Consider the following 24951-nt stretch of genomic DNA (forward strand, 5'->3'; position numbering starts at 1 on the left):
ATAAACTTTAAGATCAGGAACTTGACCCCAGGGGCCTGAAAGAACGCATGTGCTTCACCAAGTCCCCACTTTACTATCAGATGTGATTAGGGACTGGGAAGAATCAGACCGTTGAATTCTGGTTCCCTCACTGCCGCACATGAGGGGGAACACACTCCCTGTCATGATGGGGAGAAAACTTTTCTCTGTAGAGTCTGGGCGTAAGCCCAGCCTATCTTGAGAAGGGTTCACCTTTCATCTCAGTTTCCTTTTGGCTTCATGGCAGCAAAGGCTTTACTGAAACATTGGCTTGGACTGTTGGGCCGTAAGGAAGGCACAGCTGTGTCAGACACTGCCTTCCTCATCCCAGGCCAAAACTGCCTCCGACTCAAAGCCTGGGAAGAGTATGAATGGAGTTGTGAGGCTGGAGTCTGCTGTTTCCAGGGCGGCTTCTCCACCAGACTTTTTGCTGTATGTGGAGGGGAAGTTGGGTTGTCCCTCACTTGGCCATCAGCTCCAGGGGCAACTGCAGGGCCTGGTAGAAAGAGCACAGACTTGGAGTGAGGAGACCTGGGTTCTTAAGTTTTGTTTGACTTAACTGAGTAATTTAAACTTCAAGTTCCCTTTTTCTTTCCTCCGAAACGATGAGGTAGACGCAATAATTCTCTGAGGTCCCTTTCTGCCGTAAAATGTTGTGGCTTAATAAATCTCTGATCTTAGATAAAACTTTGAATCTGTGTGTGTGAACTGTGACCTATGAACATGGATCATCAACTGGCTGACTATTCCTGTTTGATGAACATTGCAAGGATTGATTATTTGCACTTTTAAAAACAGCTATACCTCTTGAGTTAAAACTGATTTTTGTCAAAATTTGAGCTCTCAAATATCTGCCTTCCCCCGGTGCTGAATGCTCTTCTTATAGTATCTGTCATGCACATTTAAACTGTGACTGTTTTAAAGCTTTTATTTTTCTTTGCTGCCATGTTCAAGGTCATGTCCAGTACCATTTTTGTTGTTGACATAGTACTTCAGAATTATTTTGATGCAATAGCTTGAGCCAATCCAGAATATGCTCATGTCACAGCAGTTCTACATCATGAAAGCTCAAGCTAGTTTTCGATGAATAGAAGTATCTTCTTAGCCTAAAAGATAATGATAAGTTAGAGCTGTTTGTACTTTATTCATTAATAGGAGGAATTAATTTGAGAAAAATTATTTCTGTAGTGGGCTTACTACTGAAGTTAGAGTTCTCCAAATGAAAATGATGGTTACCAAACTAAAACTAAAGTTCATTTTAAAGTCTACACAGAGAATAATCTTAACGGTATTTTTAAAGCACTTTTAAAAGGCAGTATATTTTGAAGTATACTTAGATATGAAAATAATGTAATTATATTTTTTAAGACATTTGAAAAAAAAAGTTTGTCTTTTGTCTGACTAGGCCACTCCAGTTCCTTTTTTAATATTAACCCTCCAATAACCATAGAAAAATGAAAGAAGGTTGTTACATGGCCCAGTATTCATTTTGAGTAGAACCTGCCTCCATAGAGATGGATATTCTCTACAAATGGGGATTTCTGTATTGTTTCTTTTTCTTTTTTTTTTGGCTGCACAGCTTGTGGGATTTTAGTTCCCCGACTAGGGATTGAACCCAGGCCCTCGGCAGTGAGAGCACAGAGTCCCAACTACTGGACCACCAGGGAACTCTCTCATAATTCTTGTTTCTAAGGAAAATTGTCTCAATTAAAACCCTTTTTTTTTTCACACGATGATTTTGTTTTGCAAATGTTCTGCCAAAATGCTTAGTTTATGTAAGCATTGTAAAATGTTGCTATGGGTTTAGGACAGTTCTGATGTTTCTCACCTGATTGACATGGATACTGACATATCCAACAGTGGATAATGATAGAGCCATGTATCCAAAATAGTGGGCTGTGCTCTTACTGTGGTGGTACAGTATACAGAACCTTCTACAGTCTTCCCTCGGTATCTGGGGGGATTGGTTCCAGAACCCTCCCCCCACTTGGATACTAAAATCTGAGAATGTTCAAGTCTCTTATATAAAATGGCCTAGTACACTTGGCCCTCCTATCAGGAAGGTCCTGTGTTTGGTTGAATCTGCAGATGCGGAACCTGTGGATAAGGAGGGCTGACTGTACGTGGAGTCTGAGCTTCCCAGTGGGTCTTCCCCTGTGATGATTTCACAGTGACAGTGGTGTGGTGCAGGGACAAGGGCGCAGACCTGGCCTCCAGTCCTGACCCTGCCACTATCTGTGTGAACCTTGGTTTCAGTCATTTCATCCTTCAGGCCTTAGCTGCCTCACAGCTAAAACCAGGAGGTTGAGCCAGAGACTCCCTAAAGCCCTTTCTAGTTCTGCCCATTCTAAATCTCAGTCAAATAGCTCACCCAGAAACAAATAGCAACTGTTTGCATAACAGCGCCATAAGGCCTGACCCAGCGGGGTTGTGTCCAATCCCCAGCTAAGAGAGTCTGAGAGAGTTCCCATTTTTAAATGACTGTTTTCTCTATTAAAGAAAAAAAAATAAATCTTAAATTCTTTAAGTAATTATAGACAAGTGAATTACATCCACTTTTTGAGATTCGGTTAAATGTTTTATTATGCCGATGTTGTGTGTGCTATCCATTGTAATGTGTGTGTTAAGCTTAAAGACTTATTTTCCTTGTGTGCTGTTTGAGAAAAAAAAAATGCATGTCCTTTGTGTTTATTTTTTCCCTACCAGAGAGATGATGAGGATGGTGATGATATGGATAGTTATCAGGTATTACTGCTGCTGTCAATCCTGTGGCATGGGGCACAGCTGCTGCTAATTGCCAGCATTCGCAAAGCCGAGGGCAGGGAGGAGGAATGGAGGACCGTAGAGCAAGAATATGCAGTTTCCACTCGCTTTTGATTTGCTTTCAGTGTAATCAGGGATACAATACTATTTCTATAGATTTCCCTGTCAGTTCAAAATTTATAAGCAGATCCTGCATTTTTGCTATGCCATCTCAAATTGCTAGCTCGAAAAGCCTTTCTAAACAAGACCACTCTCACTGTATTAAATTGGTGATCTTAAGAATTGTCGTTATCCATCCATAATCTTTAAGTAGACCTGTCTTTCCTATGTGAACCTGCAATTAGCTCCTTATATCCAAGAGAGTAGTACTGTTCTAACGTGCCATTGTATTTTTAAGACTTTTGCCGGCTAGGAAAACTGAAGACATTTTAAGCACATAGTTTCGTTTAGCCAGTTTTCTTCTCTCGTTAAGGCCAATCTTATTCATAACCTGGAGAATTCAGCTCTCAGCTTTAATCTCTTTTTGGAAATCTAGGGGAGAAAAAATACATGCAAACATGAAATTTTACCTAGTCAGGGCTGACTGGCCTACTGTCCATGGAATGTGAGATAACAGTAATGGTCAAGGTGGCAAACCAAGATGAAGTTTTCTGGGTTGGTTCCCAGTCTTTGTACTGATTCTCTACATAAATTTTAAAAACATGTTTTCCTGGTGTGCCTTCCTATAAGTAAAATGTGGGTCCATTGTAGGTAAAGCCTCAGAAGTTCTCAGGTGTCTGCTCTTAATGTAACGTCTTAAGGGTTAGGCCGGAATTAGGCAAGTCAAAGAGCATCCTGAATAGAATTGGTAGGTGTCTTTCCCACCTCATAATTTCACTAAGAAAGAAAACAAGCAAGTAAAAACAAATGGTAGGGGAGATACCAGTATCCCCTTGGATCTCAGCAACGCCATTAACTAACGTCCTGTGGCTGTCTGTGCGCTTCCTGCCACGTGGTTCACAGTTGAGTCCAGCGGCTGCTTCTGGGAGTTCTCAGCATGGCTGACTGCATGTTGGCTTCTTGCATGGGAAGTTTTCGGTTAGCCTCATGGTAGTGGTTGGAGGTAAAACCTTTGCGGCAAGTTTGAAAAGTTCTCCACTGATCTATCCTTTGCCTTTCAGAAAATACATCTTATCCAGCCATCGAGCTATGAATGATGAAAATGCCTGTCGTTTTCCATTCCATTTGCTGCTTTGTGATTTGGGCTGTGTTTCTGGTGTCCTTCTGCTTAGAATCACAAACCCTTCAAACGAATAGCTACAACTTAAATACATACACACACATACCATATAAGACATCCAACAGCTGGTGTAGTTTGAGGTTCTCTTGCTTTTAAGTATAATTATCTTTTTGGAAATCCAGGGGCTCTGATTTCTGAGTCATGGGATCCTCAATCAGCATGCAGTGTTCCTGAGGCCTCTGCTTTCTTGCATATTAATCACACGGCAATGTTCAATGGCCTTTCCTAATGAAAAGTTTCCTAATCAATTTAAGCATCTTTTTTTTTTTTTTAAAAAAGAAATAGTTATCTGTGCACTCTACAGGAAAATGTTTTCCCTCCCTGATGCCAGGAAGAAGACTTAAACTGTGTGAGAGAGAGGTGGTCTGATGCCCTCATTAAACGGCGAGAATACCTAGATGAACAGATTAAAAAAGTCAGCAATAAAAAAGGTATGTGAGAGTAAACTCCTGGCTGGGAGTAGTGTTTTCACTTCTAGACAGTAGTGGTAGGCTGTTTTCCTCCCTTAGCTGGACTGCTGTGTCTTAGCTTTTTGACCCCATAACAATGATAGATATTAGTGAATCATTAGTGTACAGTGTTTAAGCAGGCTCTGAATTTGAAAGTAATGTTTCATTACTTGAGTTAACAGACATTAAATGTTAAATTCAGATTTTGTTTTGATGAATGCAAATGCCATCAATATCGACATCTCCACATGAGGTATTCCAGGCTCAGAACCTGGGACTGACAGCAGCTAAAGGGTCACTTCTGAAGCCACGACACTTGGCAGGTGGGCTGCGGCTACCGTTGGGCGGTAGCCATGCTCTTGGCTCCTTCGGGGTGGCCTGAAGCTGGCCTGCAGGTCCACTCGCCACCACCCAGCTCCGAGGATTCAGTTTGCTTACGCTGGCAATGGCCACTTGGATTCTAGAGCAGAAATCTGCTCTTAAAACCCTGGTTTCAGGCTTCCCTGGTGATGCAGTGGTTGAGAATCCGCCTGCCAATGCAGGGGACACAGGTTCGTGCCCTGGTCCGGGAAGATCCCACATACCGCAGAGCAGCTAAGCCCGTGCGCCACAGCTACTGAGCCCGCGCGCCTAGAGCTGTGCTCCACAACAAGAGAAGCCACTACAATGAGAAGGCCACGCAGCTCAACGAAGACCCAACACAGCCAAAAATAAATAAGTAAAAATGAGTTAAAAAAAAAAAAAAACCCAGTTGCTCATCCTGAGTGAACGATTCACTCAGTGTGGTCAGTTCTCCACCAAAGGACATGTTCTGAATGTGAATCTGCTTCATGCAGAAGTCAGCGAAAGTCCTCCCCCAGTAAAACATCTTGCCTCCGTGTTCTGCTCTTGGCCTCAGTGTGTGTATGTGTGTGCTCAACCTGCTAATGAAAACTCACTTTGCCTATGCCCAGGTAACTCCAGAGTTGAACTAGGCTAAGAGGATTGCAAAATAGATCAAATAAAATCCTTTTCATAATGAGCATGAAGGAAAACAAGTTAGTTTTGCAGAGTGCAACATACGGTATTTTTTAATCCTCTATCCTTATAAAATTATGTTTGGTTTTATAAAGCAATGTCACATCCATTATTGCACTTGATCCTTCTGACAGGCGCGTGAAGTAGGCATGACTTGTATTAACCCTATTTGACAAATTAGGAAACTTAGACTCATCTGTTGAACAACCTTCCAAAATTACAGAACTAGTAAAATAACCCACGTCTTCTAATCCCTGTTCCAACTCTCTTTCCACTCTTCCTGGGTTTATGATCTGTTAGGCTAGTGTCCTAGCCTCTCTGAGCTCGTCTGGGTCCTCCGTCTTAAACTTCAAAGCCTCAGTTCCCTATTTGGGACACCGTGGATGTTTAAGGCACTTGTGGGTACCACTGAGTGCAAATAGATTTAAATTTAGAAACTGTCCTTTCTTCCTCTTGGCGCTCATGCCCTTGTTTTGTCCCGCAGAGAAGACAGAGGACGATGTGGAACGGGAAGCCCGTCTGGTGGAGCAGTGGGTGGGGCTGACGGAGGAGAGGAATGCCGTGCTGGTGCCTGCGCCGGGCAGCGGGATCCCCGGGGCGCCTGCTGACTGGTGAGTCCACCCTTCCTTCTGGGCAGGCCTGACGATGGTGCCGTGGTCTGTGGCGGGTCATGCGAGTGACCTGCCAGGATTGTCACAGAAAATGTTAAGTACCGTGAGCTGTCCAGGGAAGGGCCACCCAGCCCTAGGGCTCCCTTCCTCCTTCTTCTTGCCCACTGCAACCATCTTCCACTCACAGGAAGCCAGCGAGCACTTATCACCGGCCAGGAGTCAGATAGACAGTCCTCCAGCCCTTGGCATGAGCACCTTGGACATGATTACCTGATCTCCAGACATTCTCATATCTTGGGTCGAAAGAAGGGTGTTTCCAGAGCATACTTGAAAAGGGCAGAAAATAAGTCTTCTTATTTGCCCTCCTGCCTGTTTATTTTGACTCAACAGAGAGTCAGCACTTAAGCACTACATCCACAATGATCAGTCAGTCCTAATGCCCAGAAGAAACAGCATGGGATCCTGGGCTCTGGAGGCAAATCTATCCTGTCCCCTGTTCCTCCTCTAACCATAGCCACTTCCCTTCTTCCCATCACTAGAATTATTCTCAGAAAGGCTTCAAATAATCTGCTTCAATTAATTACATGTAATTCATATGACTGTAGTTCTTTATATAAGTCACGTAATTCCCATGATTTGTGTTAAGAAGGGTGACAAGATCTGTGAAAATATCTCATTTGTAGAACCTGTGTCTGACTCCACAGTGGTTCTCTTCTGCTTTCATGCCTCTGTCGCGTTTGGTTATTTAACAAGATGTAAAACACATATTTTGTTATGATTAAATATTGTTATTAAATTTAGGATCCCACCACCTGGAATGGAAACCCACATACCTGTTCTCTTCCTTGATTTGAACGGTAAGTTTGAACCTGACGTTCCAAGGCTTATCGCATTGAATTAGGTTTGTAATCTAATCAGACCCGCAGCATTTTGACCCTTAAATCACCTGCCTAATCAGGCACATGCCATATTTAGGTGACATTTTTACTCCAACCAAATATATAAAGCCATGACATGTCGAATCACTAGAAGACAGATGTGGAAATTTATTCTTAAAAAGACAGCACTTGAGAGATTGAGAACTGCATACAAAGGCATGAGAACAGCTATTGCTCTGAAACAGTAACGGACATGGAAATTACCTGAGAAGGTAATCACCCTTAGAGAACTGAATCTTTATGCATTGCAGGTGCCCAGGAATCTGCATTTCTGACTGGTGCCCTTTACTCCCCACCCCACCCCCATTTGTTTTGTTTCTAGAACACGATCATCTGTAACCCTGCATGAAGGGTTGTCCTTTACTGTAGAAATTAGATTGAACCTGGGCGAATACAGAACAAGGGTTTTCAATGTGTTTTAGCAGTAAAATCCATTTTCAGTATGAACTTGTGAATGGAACCCCATGTGTGGAATACGAAAGCAGAGTTGCTGAGTTTGGGGATGGGCAGGCTCTGGCAGACCTTTCTGCAGGGCCCTTGGGATCCTCAAAGCACAGCCTGAAAACCTGTCTTCTGGAGGGAAGACAAGTAATGGATGAATGGAAGACACAGGAAGTTGGCTTTGGCTCTTCATATGAACAGTTTTTTTTAAAGCCTAGAAATAGACCGTTGCCTCATGAAGTGGTGAGTTCCCCATTATTGGAGGTTCCCCATTATACAAGCAAAGACTGGATGACTATGTACAGAGATTTGTGAAGGGTGAATCCTACACTGGGTAGGACATTGGAAAAAGATGGTCTTCACATTTCTCCCAAGTGCTCAGAACTTTGTTTCTAAATTGATAATTTAACCACCCAAATCTCTACACTTGATCTTAGCCAAAAGGCCGAGAAGCGATAACCACTCAGATCTCTAATTTAGTGTAAGTTATGTAAGTAGGACCACAAACTTAACACTACGTTATAGGAGGAATTGACAGAAAGCAGCAAAATTCTAAGGTGTGTTTATGTAGTGAAAAATATTTGCTCCCAGGACTACATATAGAATATATTCAGGGGCTTCCCTAGTGGCACAGTGGTTGAGAGTCCGCCTGCCGATGCAGGGGACCCACGTGCCCCAGTCCGGGAAGATCCCACATGCCGCGGAGCGGCTGGGCCCGTGAGCCATGGCCGCTGAGCCTGCGTGTCCGGAGCCTGTTCTCTGCAACGGGAGAGGCCACAACAGTGAGAGGCCTGCGTACCGCAAAAAAAAAAAAAAGAATGTATTCAGTCCATTTATAGGAGAGTCACAAAGGCACCTTTTTGGCTCCTGGAGTTGTTTCTGTAAAGGATAGAAGCTGTTGTAGTTAGTGGAGTTGCTGTTTCAACTGCAGGAATGAAAAACTAGATAAAATTGCATTACATGTAAACTTCATCTGTAAAAAGCATATTTAAAAATTTTGGATGCTTGCTTAAAAAATCTGTTTCCCCCACTTTTGCTTCTGTGCCCTGGACTTGGTCAGCGGATGACCTCAGTGCCAATGAGCAGCTTGTGGGCCCCCATGCATCGGGCGTGAACTCCATCCTCCCCAAGGAGCATGGCAGCCAGTTTTTCTACCTGCCCATCATAAAGCACAGTGATGAGGAGGTAACTGACCTTTAAGAATCTCTTAAAGGGCTTCAGATTAATGCACATGCCTGTGGGCCTCTCTGCCCATTAAACTGCTGTGGTCTGGACTTTGGGGAAGAGGACTGGGAACTTTAAAAAATAGAATGTGTGTGTTGTCCAAAAGGCAAGGAGGGACTTACCTGGTGGTCCAATGGGTAGGACTCCGTGCTCCCAATGCAGGGGACCTGGGTTCGATACCTGGTTGGGGAACTAGATCCTGCATGCATGCCGCAACTAAGAAGCCCGTGTGCCACAGCTAAAGATCCCGCATGCCGCAACTAAAGATCCCGCATGCTGCAACTAAGACCCCTCGCAGCCGAAATAAATAATAAATAAATAAATATATTTTTTTAAAGGGCAAGGAAAAACGTCTATGATTCAATGTAGAGTTGCATTTATTTTCTTTCTAGTGCATGACGTAAAACTGCTACACCTGAGTTGTCTTGTTTTCCATGTCCCCATCCTTCCCCCATCCCTAGGTTTCAGCCACAGCCTCCTGGGACTCCTCGGTGCATGATTCCATTCACTTGAATAGGGTCACCCCACAAAATGAACGGATTTACCTGATAGTGAAGACCACAGTCCAGCTCAGCCACCCGGCTGCTATGGAGCTGGTATTACGAAAACGGATTGCAGCCAATATTTACAACAAACAGGTAGTAACGGGGCCTGATTGTGCCGTTTCATACATGAGCACAAAGTTTTTTCCTTCTCTCTATCACAAAGTAGTGTTTTGGGGTGTTAATACAGTGGCTGTGCAAATCGCTACCAGGTTATAATCTGATTCTCATTTATCCAAGATAACAGGGTATGAGGATAGCAGAGGTAAATGTCATCCACCAAAGGACTTTTCCACCTTGACCGATTTGAGGCCCATAATCTTAGGAGGCAGTGGAGTTATGACATTTTATTGTTTGAAAAAGGTTAAGCGCCTGGTCCGAGAGGGTTAGTGACAAAGCCAGGACAAAGGCAGGCTCCAAACAAATCTCTGTCCTAATGCTTCCCCAGATCTCATCTCAGAGGTGCTATCAGCAAAACTGATCCTCTGAGTTGACTTCTGACTGTGCCAGGATAGATTCATTAAACCCTGACAAGATCAAGTAGAAAGACGGCAAGGGGGAAAAAGGAGCAACCACAGAAAAACCCTGGATGGGCTGCAAATTCTGCAGTCTAAATAACAGTCTAAATAAATCCCTAAATAACAGCTGGGTGTTATTGTCCTTCAGGACTGCAGACGAGGATTTTTCCATTCAGTTTTTTTCTCTTTTACTAAGTGTTGTGTGTATATCAAAAACATAGTAATCGATGATGCTTTTACAATTTGTAAAATACTAAATAACTTATATTTTCCACATCGCTTAATTCAGCTTTCCTTTTCTACCAGAGTTTCACCCAGAGTTTAAAGAGGAGAATATCACTGAAGAATATATTTTATTCCTGTGGTGTAACCTATGAAATAGTATCCAACATACCAAAGGTAAAGTATGTATTACTTTTTAAAAATATCAAAATGTGAGATATTGGAGAATGCGTTAAATCTCAAAACTTTTAAATCATTGTCTCACCACAGTTTTGAGAAAAATGTTGTTCAGGTGAAAGTATTCTAATGGCCTTCTTGTCTCGTTAGGCAACAGAAGAGATTGAGGACCGGGAGACTCTGGCTCTCCTGGCAGCGAGGAGTGAGAACGAAGGCACAGCAGACGGGGAGACGTACATCGAGAAGTATACGCGAGGCGTGCTGCAGGTGGAGAACATCCTGAGCCTGGAACGGCTCCGGCAGGCAAGTAACTGCAGCATCTGGACCAGAGGGTGAGATCACCAGCCTTCACCCCAAATGGACAAAGATGAATGTATTTCCCAAACACCTTCTCTCTCAATCTATTAGAGAAGAAAAACTTGAGTAGCTCTCTCATTAGACAAAATAGTTACTTTGACAAAATAGTAACACAAATTCAAATGACTACCTTTTATTGAACACCGCCTAAGTAATATTGATACATTATTTCATTTAATCTTCAAGATAACCCTGCAAGGTAAATACTGTCCTAATTCCCATTTGTAAATGAGAAAACTGAGGCTGACAGAAGTTAGCCAACCTGCCCAAGGTGACCCAGCTAAGAAGGGGTACAAAGTTGGATGTAAACCCAGAAAGCTTGACTCCGAAGCCCACGTGCTTAACCAGATATTCTCTCCCTAACTTTTGGACCCAGATTAACTTCTGTGGCAAAAGCAGGATATTCAGGTGAAAATAATCCACTAGGTAGTGGAACTGCACAGGAGATGTCATTCAATCGAGGCAGTAGCCGAAGTTATGGAAAGTGTGCTTTGAACAACAAGAGGACTAAGATTGGCGTTTGTCAGAAGAATCTTCCTTTAGTCCCACCTAAACTGCTGCACGAGTGAAACACAAGCAGCATAAAAGTTGATTGTAATTTCCCAAGTGAGATATATAGTTAGTGGTATTTCATCCATGTTTTCTCTGCCCACTTATATAAAAATCCCCAACATAAATGTCTTTAGTTCTGCGGTTTTCCTGGTTTTATTTATGATGAATGTTTTTGATAAATTAAGCAAAAAAAAAAAAAAAATGGATACAATACGATTACAGTTTTGTAAATATGGGGGGAGAGGGAGTGTAGGATTGAAATGATCTTTATTTCTATACTTTCTAAATCCTCCACAATAAACATATATTACTTTTGTCATCAGAGGAAGAAAAATAAATGTCCTTTTCAAATTTGCAGGCAGTCACGGTCAAAGAAGCGCTTTCCACCAAAGCTCGGCACCTGCGGCGAAGCCTCAGCACACCAAATGTTCATAATGTGAGCTCACCCGCGAGGGGCTGCCGCCCGCATGACACATCTCAGGGTTTGGGGTGCAGCAAGTCAGGGGACCTCCGGTCGGGGTTTACAGGTGGGGATAGAACATTCGGCACCAGTGTGGGCATCCCAAGGTGCCAGGCCTGCTGCTCTTTTCTAGCGAAGCTTACCAGAGAGCCATTACATGTAACATGCCTGAGCTTTTAGTGGAATCTTACAAATTTCTCTCCATAAAGTTATGTCCTTGAAAGAACTTTTTTGAGATGTAAATAGAATGTAGTTGGCTTAAGGATGGTTGAGTCAGGTAGAAATCCTGCTGCTAGAGCTGCTGAGTGCTGCTCTTGAGTCTGTTTACGTTCCCCGTTCCAGCTGCCCCGATGGATCTTACCGTGCTTCCCATCAGAGTGACAGGGCACCAGACTCCTCCGTAGAGACCCTTCCATAGTGCCTGGTCTTTATTTTGATTACCTTCCTCAACCATTCCATCGAGGAAATCCAGTTGACAGAAACTACGTCCAGTGGAGGGGAGCGTTGTCGTGGGAAGAAAGGACAGAGCAGTACGCGGAGCACTGCACAGTAGCCTCTTTCCAGGAGCAGCGGAGAGAAAGTCAGGTCCTCTCAAGGAAAACTGATATTTGCCTTCCCATTCTCAAGGACTGTCAGATAATGATGAGAAACACAGTAAACGTTTATGAAAGCTGTCTTACAGTGGTCCGAAAAGCAAATCCCTGTAATCACTTTCATGCAGATGACTTCTTCTGACCACAGTTCAGTTCTTAAACTTGATAATAGGAGACTCATATCGTTGTAAATTGAAAAAAGTCTTCTAATTAATTTAGGTGTCAAAGAAGAGATCATAATGGAAATTAGGATGTATTTAGAACTGAATGATAATAAAAAATGGTATGTATATCAGTAGTTGAGAGATGCAGCTAAAGTGGTACTTAGAGGGAAATCCTTAGCCCTGAGTTTCCTATTATTCCATTTATACTGCAGAATACTAGATGGTAGAGAAAATGAAAGAGCTAGAGCTATTGTTAGGAAATTTATAGATCTTATATTATAAATGTTATTAAAATATTAATTATATTAAAAATAATGAGGAAAACATATATCTTTAAAAGTAAGGAAAGACCACCTATGAAGTATTCTACCCCCCCAAAAAACATTGAACCTAAGTGTGGTCAAGACTGTAGATCTAACTACTAATATTTACAGGGGACAGAGGAAAATGTTAAATGATACCACAGGGATTCATTTAACAAAATCCAGACTGTGGGAAACGTTACAGGAAAAAAATGATCTAGAGAAAAGGGAAAGCTCATAAATTAAAAAAGACTTACAAGATATATCATCCAGTTGCAGTAAATTAACTATCTTGATCCTGATTCAAAATTAGCTGTGATAATGTTTATAGACATTTGACCACTAATGGGATATCTGATGCTATTTAGGAATCACTTAATTTTTTTAAGATGTGATAATGGTATTATGGTTTTAAAAAGGGAGTAGGAATTTCTTATCTTTTAGAGATTCATAAAGAAATATTTATGGATAAAAATATTTTAAGTTAGAAAAAGAAAATCAGAATATTTCTAAAGAGGGTAATGATAAATATTAGAGCAGAATTATAATAAATTCAAATAAATAAGGAAATAATAAATATTAGAAGAAAGAAAGAGGGAAGGAGAAGGTCATACAGCCTTCAACTGTATGTGTGATATTTTATTTAGTTAGTTATGTTAAATATATAAACCACATTGATAAAACCATTCATCCCTTACAGGTCTCTTCTAGTCGACCGGACCTTTCTGGCTTTGACGATGATGATAAGGTGTGTACCCATGGGCATGGCCAGGTTATTAGTAGAATCTAAGTCTGGAAAGTTAGGATATATTGGTGTTTTTAAAATCTCTGGACTTCCCACCTTAACCTGATGCAGATCATGGTCTCTACATGTCTATTTCCAAGTTCAAATACTTGATGTGAAATTGCTATGCACTCTGAGTGTTACATTGTTACTTAGCATGACACCTTCCATATCAGGATCATACGACACATAATTGAATAAATATCTGTGTTTATGAGTCTAACTCTAAATGACTTAAGAAAGTATTACATCCACCATAGCAAAATCAAAATTATTTCAAATGCGGAAAATTAGGAACTTGAAATTAAAGATATTTTACAGCATTATCATATTCAAATATTTCTTTAACATATATTGTATGTAAATTACTATTCTAGGGACAGTAGATGATTCAAAAAGTATAAACACAGATTATGTCTTCAAGAAGTTTAAAATCTAGTCCTTGGAGATAGACATCTCCTGAGAAGTTGAAGTAGGGTTAACTAAGTTTATATGATATAAAGGAGGAGGTTTCTCCCTTTACTATACCAATATCTTATGCCAGCTTGGAACTTTTAAATCTCAAGTATACGTAGAGTAATCGTACCACCACGTTTGCCTGGGGAAGTTCAAGCTTATGCCTCCTACCCAGGAAAAATATCAGTGGAACTGTTTCACTCTCAAAAGTGTTGTTGTTTGGTCTTTAAATTATTTATTCACTCCAGGTATACCTTGGGTATGATAGCACTTGTCTTATTGTTCAGTACTTTTCTACATGTTAGATCTATTTAATAATAAAAATAAATGAAGAGCACATACTGCCATTAAAAAATAGAAAAAAACCCTCAAATCAGGCTTCATTTCTCTCTCTCTCTCTCTCTCTCTTTTTTGGCACACTGCGTGGCATGTGGGATCTTAGTTCCCTGACCAGGTGTCGAACCTGTGTCCCCTGCATTGGGAGTGCAGAGTCTTAACCACTAGACCACCAGGGAAGTCCCCATTTCTAATTTTAGAAGGACTTAATTACAGTTAACCCATGTTTCTACCTTGTAGGGTTGGCCAGAGAACCAGTTAGACATGTCTGACTACAGCCCCAGTTACCAGGATGTATCGTGTTATGGAACTTTGCCCAGGGATTCACCTCGAAGGAGTAAAGAAGGTAGTGGTGAGATTTTTTTCTGTGTTATTTCTTTATAATTTCATAGGAAAGGCATGGAGGGAAATTTTTTTATAGATGACATATAATATGGTAGGAAGCTGAAATTCTAGTTTGCTAGATGATCCAAAACTGTCTTCTTGAATAGAACATATCCTGTTCACTTTTTTTTCTTTGTATCCATTATATCATCCAATTAATAACAGGCTTTTTGTGCAACACTTGTAATTTTCAAATCACATTTCATGTATCATTTCCTGATTTTGAAGTCAATTTTGAGACACACATATCTTATTACATTATGGTTAGATTTCATTCTTTACCAAAAGAATATCCACCTCTGTCATGTTTTTGTGCTGGAATCAAAGTATATTTTAGGAGAGCATGTCTCTGGTCCCTAAGGAAATTTCAAAGCTGATACCAGAAATGAATTTGATTGATGACAACATTATTACCTAAATATAATATATAATCTCCCAATGCCCTGAAGGAAGCAGCAGTCTTAGGATATGTAAATCGGCTCTGTTACCTTACTTATCCCTTATATTTTACCTACTGTGTGCCATTGTACCAGTGAATTGAGAAAATACAGAAGGAGAAAGAGAAGACCAAAAAGGTAAGAAATGAGTAAAAGCAAGAAAGAAGAATCGTCTTTCTTAGTCATATGGAGCAGGGTGGCTTGAGGGGAAAGTGACTTGCAAGAAGACTTACACAGTGCTCACTCACTGAATATGTATTGAGCCTGTCCTTGCTATATGCAGTGACAGATGCCGAGATCTTAAAATCCAACTGTGGACATGTACATAGAAAATAATAAGTTAGGAAATGATAAAATGCCAAAATGCATGTATAGATTATAAGGGCTCTGAGAATTCAGAGAGATAGAAAATCAGCATGGGGGCTTCCCTGGTGGCGCAGTGGTTGGGAATCTGCCTGCCAGTGCAGGGGACACGGGTTCGAGCCCAGGTCTGGGAAGATCCCGCATGCCGCAGAGCAGCTAAGCCCATGAGCCACAACTACTGAGCCCGCGTGCCACAGCTACTGAAGCCCACACGCCTAGAGGCCGTGCTCTGCAACAAGAGAAGCCCCCGCTTGCCGCAACTAGAGAAAGCCCACGGGCAGCAACAAAGACCCAACACAGCCATAAAATAAATAGATAGATAGATAGATAGATAAATAAATAAATAAAGTTTAAAACCAAAAGAAAATCAGCGTGAGTTGAAATTGGTCTGTTAAGTGATGCTTAAGCTGGATCTTGAAAAGAAGGTAGAAAATTTGGTTTCTGATTTCTTTGCTGCTGTCCAGCCCTTTGATGACTCTTTGTAACTTTGTAGATATATCTGCATTTTTGCCTACCTCTGTTTTAATGCTCAGCCAAATACAGTCATCTCTGAGTATCCACGGGGGACTGGTTCCAGGAGCCCCCGCGTATACCAAAACAACCCGAGACTGTGGAGTGCCGACTGTATATTTATTGAAAAAAAGGAAAAGCAGAGAGAGCATTTTATTCAGAAAACATAGCATGAACAGCATATAAGTGGACCCACGCAGTTCAAACCTGAGATGTTCAAGGGTCAACTGTATTCACATACTGATCTCTTCGTTGCGCCAGATATTCCTCTGGCTTGGTCACTGCCTTGCTTCCTCTGTGTTGGTTAAAGTGCTCTGTGCCCGTAAACCCATGCCTTTTGTCTTCCCCAGGTTGTACGTCAGAGAATCCTCATGCCTTAACAGTCAGCCCTTTTAAAGCATTCTCACCTCAGCCGCCAAAGTTTTTCAAGCCCCTAATGCCTGTTAAAGAAGAGCATAAGAAAAGGATGGCGCTTGAAGCAAGGCCTCTTCTAAGCCAGGAGGTAAATGCTTGACTTGTCTGTACCATGTACAATAGAATGGATGTGTTATGCCTGTGGAGAAGGAACACTGTGCATTAACAAAGTCAGATGCCACATGTTGACATGTATGGGTTATCACTCCATGGTTCCTGTTCTGGAGTAAACATCTCTTTCTCAAGCACACAGGGTCATGGATAGAGTGTTTTGTTTGTTGTTATTGCTGTTGTTTTCTTTGTGTTTATGGCGTTTTTCAGAGTATTTATTTCAAGTGAGAAAGAGATGTCCCCTAGGTGTTTTGAAAATATGAAAGGCATTTTTTTTTTATTTGATAAATTTGGTTATGCTATTTGCCATAGTATTTGTGTAGTCTTGTCAGATTTCATCAGTAGTTTAACTCAAGCCTGCACAGTTGTTGGCTGCACTGCTCACATGTAATACAAGTGTTTGCATTGCTTTTCTAACGTGCACGTACTTAATGTGTATGTCGGCCGTCGTTGTCTTCTGTGTGTGATGCATCTGTGTGTCTTAACCTTTGCAGAGCATGTCTCCACCTCAGGCACATAACCCTGGCTGCATTGTGCCCTCGGGAAGCAATGGCAGCAGCATGCCTGTAGAACACAATAGCAAACGTGGGAAGAAGATTGTAAGTCCTGCAACCATTTCTGTCATATTGCCTGGTGGTGGGTGTAAGGCCCTTTCACAGACAGTCATCCAAATACTTAAGAAGAAATTAAGATCTGTATTGAGTCTTGGCTTTTTTTTTTTAAAAACGTGATCATCGGTAATGAAATTTTGCATGGATGTGGCCGTGACCTGTGATTTTTCTAAGTGTTCCTTCTATTTATTTACTTATTATTATTTTGCTTAGTATAAATTTGCTTAGAAAAAGGAAAAAGCCACTTTTAATGATTCTCATCTTTAAAAAGCATAACACAGAGATCACTTTAACTAATATTGAATCTTTCTAATGAGCCTGTGCATATTGCCCAGATTCTGAAGTTAATCTACCTAGAGGAATTGCACTTACTTGGCGTAAGTATTCTTTCATTTAGCTGTGGGTGTTTGAGAGCTCTTTGTGTGCTGCCTGATGCTATTGTCAAGATTATCCTGTAGTTTGTAGCCTCTCCACCATCTATCACTGCCCATCCTCATCATCTGTACCTCTCAGGTAGCCTCTTTTAATTTGCTGGCAAAATAGATTCCAACTCCCTCGGTGTCAGTCCTGCTTTCAGGAGGACTTACCTGTATTTTACCACTGGTAGGTTGAAACTCTACCTGAAACACCTCATTCCCTAGCACTTGGTTTTCACATTTCAAATTGGAGAAATCGTTTTTAAAACACTATGTACCAGGCACTTGGGATCATAAGCGATATCTCAGTTTAAAAATGCAAGTGTATATTCTCGTGCCTGGAAAGAATTCTCTCATTCTGTGTCTCAGCTTTCACTCTCCTGTGGTTTCCTAGGCTTTGGATGCAGCTTGGAGCTGGAGCGGGCTGCTTGATGTTCACACCTGCATGCAGTCTGCTCTGTGGGCAGAGTGTGGGCCCTTTCCTTTCCCAGCGGCACCATGTCAGACTCATTCCAAAGGGTCATCAGCATGAGGTCTTTTAACCTCTAGGTTCTAGAATATGCTGCAAACACACAGTGTGTGAAGCTGACTAGAACCTGACCCGGACATGTAGCAGGCCAGGCTCCTGCATGCTTGGAGCACTAGGGGATCTTAAGAAATGACCTTCTCACTCTTCCTGTCCATTGAGGAAAGAAGGAAAGGCATCATTTTCCCCTCCCCTCTGTCCCTCTCCCCCCCCCCACTGTCTCTGTGTCCTCCCTGTCCTTCTATCCCAAAGTCCCCCTCCCCCCCAGTCCCTGCTGGAGAAGAGCCTGCACGCCAACAGCTGCCCCTCATCGCTCCCAGTCTTAGCTCTTCAGTCACATACGTGACCTCCCCCTGCTTAATTAATAAAGGCTTCAGCATGGGCTAAAAAGGCCAGGTGGCTAATTTATTACCCCTTCCATTCTCTGGCTGGTTGGTTCTGTCTGTTGATTGACGTGGTACCCATCACCATGCTGCACGGGCACTAAATTTTAACCTATTTTAACAGTACATTTTGGTAGAGCACACCATCAAGGGACTGCTGGATGGCCCTTCTGGGGCTGCCCAGCAGCTGGTTTCCCTGTTCACAATTTGCATTATAGTTATTTTCTTTACTTTCCTTTTATTACTTTAAAATAAAACCCATCTCAGGACTTTTAGCTAGCAGAGGGTAGAATGGAACCAGATTCTCTTGGAAAAACCCAGGAAGTTTTGAGCAGCAGTTAGATTCCGTGTGATCAGACGCACCATGAAACCCACTAAGCAGGATTTGATGGAACCATTTTTCTTGCTGCGACCTTACTTGAGAGACCTGCCTCTACTCTCCTTAGAAATCTAGCTCATTGCACACTCTTCATCTCTGAAACTATTGAACTGTTTGATTTATTGCAGATAGCAGCTTTTCCAGGATGTTTTGGTAGATTATAAGAATATTACTTGCTTGATCTGAGGTTCTAGTCTCTCTTTTGGAAGATTTCATTTTATTTCTCTTCTTACAAATGGATATAAACTGCTTTATTCCTGTGTTCCCTATTCACTTTCTTTCCTTTTCCACTCTTGGAAAATTAGAGGGCGAATCAATGGTTCAGTCTGATCAAAGGAGTTTGCAATCATTTTTGAGAAGCGATATTGGGACATTGTTCCTTTTACTTTTCAGCCCATCTAGTTACCAAAGAAACCTGTCATTTCACATAAGCTATAGTAAATATAGCTGTGCTTAAATTTTTTTTTTTTTTTTTTTTTTGGCTTAAAACTACACATATTTAGGGCTTCCCTGGTGGCGCAGTGGTTGAGAGTCCGCCTGCCGATGCAGGGGACACGGGTTCGTGCCCCGGTCTGGGAAGATCCCACATGCCGCGGAGCGGCTGGGCCCGTGAGCCATGGCCACTGAGCCTGTGCTCCGGAGCCTGTGCTCCGCAAGGGGAGAGGCCACAACAGTGAGAGGCCCGCCTACCGCAAAAAAAAAAAAAAAAAAAAAAAACTACACATATTTATTCTCATGTAGCTCTGGGGCAGATGTCTGAAAAGAGCCTTTTTTTTTTTTCCTTTGTTGTCTCATCAATTTGGGAAGATAGACAAATTACTTTGTGCCTTCTGTGACTAAGATAAAAGCAACAGTGTGCCTTCGGAGTCTCTCTTAAATTTTTTAAGTCACGATGCAGACAGAAGAGCAGAAAGAAGGTCAGTTCTCCCTCTCTTGGGTCTTGCATAGACAGCATATGGTTTTTGTCTCTCGTTTTACAGAAGAGGAAACACGAGACTTGTTGAGTGATTTGCCCAAGGTCTCACACTTAACGAGAGCATCAGAACAAAAACCCCGTCCCTCGGCAGAATTGGGCTGACTCCAGAGGCTCCCAAAGATAGTGCAGTTTCATCACCTGCTGCTGCTGTTTCTAAAAAGGGGCTGCCCTTCCCTTAGTACCACGGACAGAAGTACTGGAGACCCTTGGCTGATGGAGTCTTTCTGAAAACAGACCATCTCTCTGAGGGACAACTGATTAGAGTGGAAGTGAAAATGACTTTAATCAGGTGAAAGTCACACAGAAGGTCACTGTTTTTTTGTTCTTTTTAATTTTTTTTAAATTTATTTATTTTATTTTTGGCTGCGTTGGGTCTGCATTGCTGTGCACGGGCTTTCTCTAGTTGTGGCGAGCGGGGGCTACTCTTCGTTGCGGAGCACGGGCTTCTCATCGCGGTGGCTTTTCTTGTTGCAGAGCTCGGGCTCTAGGCGCGCGGGCTTCAGTAGTTGTGGCAGGCGGGCTCAGTAGTTGTGGCTCGCGGGCTCTAGAGCACAGGCTCAGCAGTTGTGGCTCACGGGCTTAGTTGCTCCACAGCATGTGGGATCTTTTCGGACCAGGGCTTGAACCCGTGTCCCCTGCATTGGCAGGAGGACTGTTAACCACTGCGCCACCAGGGAAGTCCAGAAGGTCACTGTTTTAATGTGGGTTTTGATTCCTTCTTAAAATCAAGGTGTTTTGTCTATAGGTAAATATCAGCCGCATAAACTAAATCTCAAAAATCAAATCATGAATATTGTAGCTGTAGAGAAGCTTGAGAACTTGACTCCATGTCCCACTTTTAGGAAGAGTTTTCATTCTTTTTGTCCTTAAGACACAGTAGGAAGGTTCTTAGTTTAGTCTCCTTTAAAGTAAAATGATAAATATAATGTTTCTGGTATAAACTGTTTATCTAATATATAAAATAGATAAACAGCAAGGTCCTACTGTATAGCACAGGGAACTATATTCAATACCTTGGGATAACCTATAATGGAAAAGAATCTGAAAAAGAGTATATACTATATAACTGAATCACTTTGCTATACAACAGAAACTAGCACAACATTGTAAATCAACTACACTTCAATTAAAAAATAAATAAAATGGGGCTTCCCTGGTGGTGCAGTGGTTGAGAATCCACCTGCCAGTGCGGGGGACACGGGTTCAAGTCCTGGTCCAGGAAGATCCCACATGCCGTGGAGCAACTAAGCCCGTGTGCCACAACTACTGAGCCTGTGCTCTAGAGCCTGCGAGCCACAACTACTGAAGCCCGCGTGCCTAGAGCCCGTGCTCCGCAACAAGAGAAGCCACCGCAATGAGAAGACCACGCACCGCAACAAAGAGTAGCTCCCACTCGCCATGTGCAGCAATGAAGACCCAACACAGCCAAAAATAAGTAAATAAATAAATAAATATTTTTTAAAAAGAAAAAAAATTTTTAAATAATAAATAAAATGTACAGAACCAAGAGATACTGTCTCCCCCCATGCCCCCCAAAAAAATCTAACCAAATTCCCTTAAAATACAATTTAAGCCAATTAAGTCTTCTTTTCTCCTTGGAAGGCATAACTTCATAAACTTTCCATCTCTGTTTACATGTTGGAAAATGATTCATCTCTACTCAGTTTTCTTTCTTCTGGAACTAGTTGTCTCCACTCCTTTAGCCTTTCTCTTTAGGTCACTCCCCTAACCCTAACCCCACCCCAAGTGCATAACTAGGTACTGATCCCTATTTATTTTTGTAGACTCTTCAGTTTTACTAAGGTCATTCTAATCCTTTAGGAATAATTGTTTATCTTCGTGATTTTCATAAGTGTATACCTATTTCTACACATTAAACTCATGCTTGAACATTTCACTCAGCAAAGTTGTATTTTAGGATGACAGACCTTTCCTCAGTGTAAGGAAGAAATAACTTCAGGCATAAAAAGAGGCCCCGAATTATAAATTCTCATCTTCAAATTTGGTTTTCCTTGCAACAGCTAACTTTTTCATAACTAATTGCATCAAAGACTCTTGGGCTTGGGGATTATGTTTCTTTGCCAGCTTCAATTAGAAGGAAATATAAGAGAAACAAACACCTGAAATCCAATTTTGAGTCTAAACAAGTCAGGTAGAGAATCTAGAAAATGTAGCGCAGGTGACTGGTTCCGGCAGTTCTGTCCAATTTTTGCTCCTTTACTAAACGTTTCCTCCCAACATTAGGGAGAGATCTCTCTACCCCACCCCCTTTTTAACAGTGCTATTTAATTAGAACACAGCTAAAGATAAGACCGAGAGGTTAGTGTTGCCAAAAATTTTGTTTTGCTGACTTCTGGAATTTTATCACTGATATTTGATAGTCACCTTTGATTAACAGACAAGGAATTAAGACTACCGATGCTTTTAAATAATTTATATTCAAGCTATTTTAAAATCTAAAAAGAGTGTTAAGCTATTTTTTAGGTATTTAGCATCTTATGAGATAGAAAATTATTGCTATAAAATTCAGCAGATGAAATTTATGTTCATTTGTAAACTCCCATCTGCTCTATCCGTGGAGCGTGCTTTTCCTCACCCTCCCCATCCTTCTCTCTTCCTCACCTCTTCTCTCTCTTTTTCTCTCTCTCGAAATGAGTAACGTTAATGTTTTGGTTCCAGGTCTTTACAGTTACTCTGTTGTTATACTGATGGAAATTTCATCCACCCAGCAGTGTCCAGGGTTATCCTTCGAGCAAGGACCACAGTCATAACTCCCCAAGGGTAGGGACCATGCCTGTCTTTGCTCAGCATTGGTATTCCCAGTTCTTAGGACAATGACTGGCATGTAGAGGATGCTTGATGAATATTGTTGAATGAAAGTCACGTTTAAAAGAGAAAAGGAATAGTTGCAATGTTATCAGATGTATATGAGGTTAATTAGAAATGACTAGATAGTAATATCATTTACTTTTATTTGAAAATAAAATGCCCATGTGTTTTATATTGTTTTCCACCAAATTTAAAAGAATCATTCACTCAGGGAGAGAGATTGGAAGATGATAACAGCCACTCTTGCATATTTACCAATCTTTATAAACAGAATCCTAAAGCTCTTTGACGAAAGAGATTTTCATTTAACTCTCACTATCTTCCTCACTTTCTAGTCAAATCCTCTTCCATGCTTCTCAAAAATGCTAGAAAATAGTAATTGTCAGATTAATTCAGTATTTTACGGACTTACAATATTTAGTGTAATACTGAGAATGGATGTTGAAATCGTGTTCTTTTCCCTTTCACTGTTGCAGTGTCTTTATTTACGGCCCTTCCTCCCCATAAAATAGCTCTGACATGTTTTGCAAATCATCTTATTTATCTGCACTTTGCTCCCCAAGGTGAGGATTGTAAGAACATATGAAACAGCAGCTCTTCTCTGCCTCTGGCTGTCCCTCTACTCATTTAATTAGAAAAGAGAACATCTCCAACTGAAAACTAATCATGAGGCACTAATTAAAAGTCTACTGCACTTCCTTCCATCCTTTCCTTTAAACCAGGGGAGGAAAGGTTTCTAATTATTAGTGAGTGAGCACAGAAGAAATAAATCTTTTCATCTTGGATGGTAATGGGTTCATGCTCACAGATCTCTGAGGATAATGTACCTTTGTCCACGACAGGTGACAAGATTTAACCAAACTCAGAAAACAAAAACAAAAAACACTATAAACATGTGAAGGTGAATGCCTTTAACAGTAAAGTGTTTACAGCCTGTCTCAACAATGCAGTTGCTCTAAGGAGCTCGTGGCTGACGTTTGCTTCATTTCTGTAGGACTCTGAAGAGGAGGAAAATGATCTAGAAGCTCTTAACCGGAAGCTGATAAGTTCACAGCCTTACGTACCTGTGGAGTTTGCTGACTTCAGCGTTTACAATGCCAGCTTGGAGAACAGAGAGTGGTTTTCTTCTAAAGTCGATTTGACGAACTCAAAGGTCCTGGAGAAAGAAGTGTCCTGCAGCCCCACTACCAGCAGCATCACCAGTGGCTACTTTTCCCACAGTGCCTCCAATGCCACCCTGTCTGACATGGTGGTCCCTTCTAGTGACAGCTCAGATCAGCTGGCCCTTCAGACAAAGGATGCAGACTCCAGTGAGCATCCCGGAGCATCACTTGTGCATGACTTCAGACCATCCTCAAACAAAGAGTTGACAGAACTAGAAAGAGGCTTGGTAAAGGATAAGATAACTATGGTGCCACTCAAGGAAAACAGTGCCTTAGCCAAAGGGAGCCTGTCATCCCAAAGCATCCCTGAGAAAAACTCCAAAACCTGGTGTAGGACCAGCTCATGTTCAGAACAAGATGCCTGCTCCAGCAAAAATGGCCAGCCGGCCAGGGAATTCTGCCCCAGGGAGGTGACCATAGAACACACCACAAACATCCTCGAGGACCATTCTTTCACAGAGTTTATGGGTGTGTCAGATGGGAAAGATTTTGATGGTTTGACAGATCCTTCTGCTGGAAAACTTTCGAGTAGGAGGAACCTACCAAATACAGTGGACACTAAGAGTGTCTCAGATGGGCCACAGGACCCTGGCCAGCTGTGTTCCTCGGCAGAGAGTGACCAGGTGATAAATTCCAGGGGCAGTCTTTCGGGTCCTGTGCTATCAATGAGCGCACCTAATTGTGCTCCAACTGCCAGAGGCCCTTCATCACAGTGACTTAGTAGGAGAGATTCATTCAGATGTTTTCTGACAGGGACAATGGGCCCACTTGGGGACCAAGTTCACATGCTGCCCAGCTGGCTGGCTATGGCGGAGCAAGTCTGCTTTCATAGTTTCTGAGTGGGGTTATGACATATGTAGGACCAGCATATGGGTTCATGTTGACTTAAGTGTTCACCTCGATAAGGATCAGTCAATCTCGTGTTCACTCCCCGAGATGTTTAATTACGGGCTCTCCCAAGGTATCCTGGTAGCATCTACCATATTTCATCACATCTGTGATTTCTTTGATTTTTAGATACGCTATTATTTTATGTATCATTAAAGCAAATACTTCCAATTAAACTATATCATATCAGCAGTTTCAGAGATGTTAAAAAACATGGGGTGGTGGTGGGGGAGAGATGCATTGCAGATTTGATAAAATACATCCATTTGGTGCCCATAGGATAAAAAATGCTTTGGGGAAGCATAGGTGAATTTCCTGAGCAATTTAAGTGTGGGCTTTGGAAGTTACCCAGGTTGGT

General features: G+C 41.8%; 1 protein-coding gene across 1 annotated transcript in view; it reads left to right on the forward strand.

The window, feature by feature from the left end:
- Positions 1-24665, forward strand: part of KIF13A (kinesin family member 13A) — a 217177-nt gene extending 192512 nt beyond the window's left edge. The window contains 15 exon segments of the mRNA XM_079712079.1: positions 2725-2763; positions 4392-4491; positions 6011-6137; positions 6939-6994; positions 8577-8701; positions 9202-9378; positions 10107-10199; positions 10350-10506; positions 11471-11544; positions 13328-13375; positions 14444-14549; positions 16248-16399; positions 16917-17021; positions 23537-24334; positions 24336-24665. Of these exon segments, the coding sequence (XP_079568205.1) occupies positions 2725-2763; positions 4392-4491; positions 6011-6137; positions 6939-6994; positions 8577-8701; positions 9202-9378; positions 10107-10199; positions 10350-10506; positions 11471-11544; positions 13328-13375; positions 14444-14549; positions 16248-16399; positions 16917-17021; positions 23537-24334; positions 24336-24374 (2196 nt within the window). The 3' untranslated portion in view covers positions 24375-24665.
- The last annotated feature ends 286 nt before the right edge of the window (positions 24666-24951 follow it).

The sequence above is a fragment of the Hyperoodon ampullatus genome (genome assembly GCF_949752795.1).
Source record: "Hyperoodon ampullatus genome assembly, chromosome: 10".
In the NCBI taxonomy this organism is placed as follows: domain Eukaryota; kingdom Metazoa; phylum Chordata; class Mammalia; order Artiodactyla; family Ziphiidae; genus Hyperoodon; species Hyperoodon ampullatus.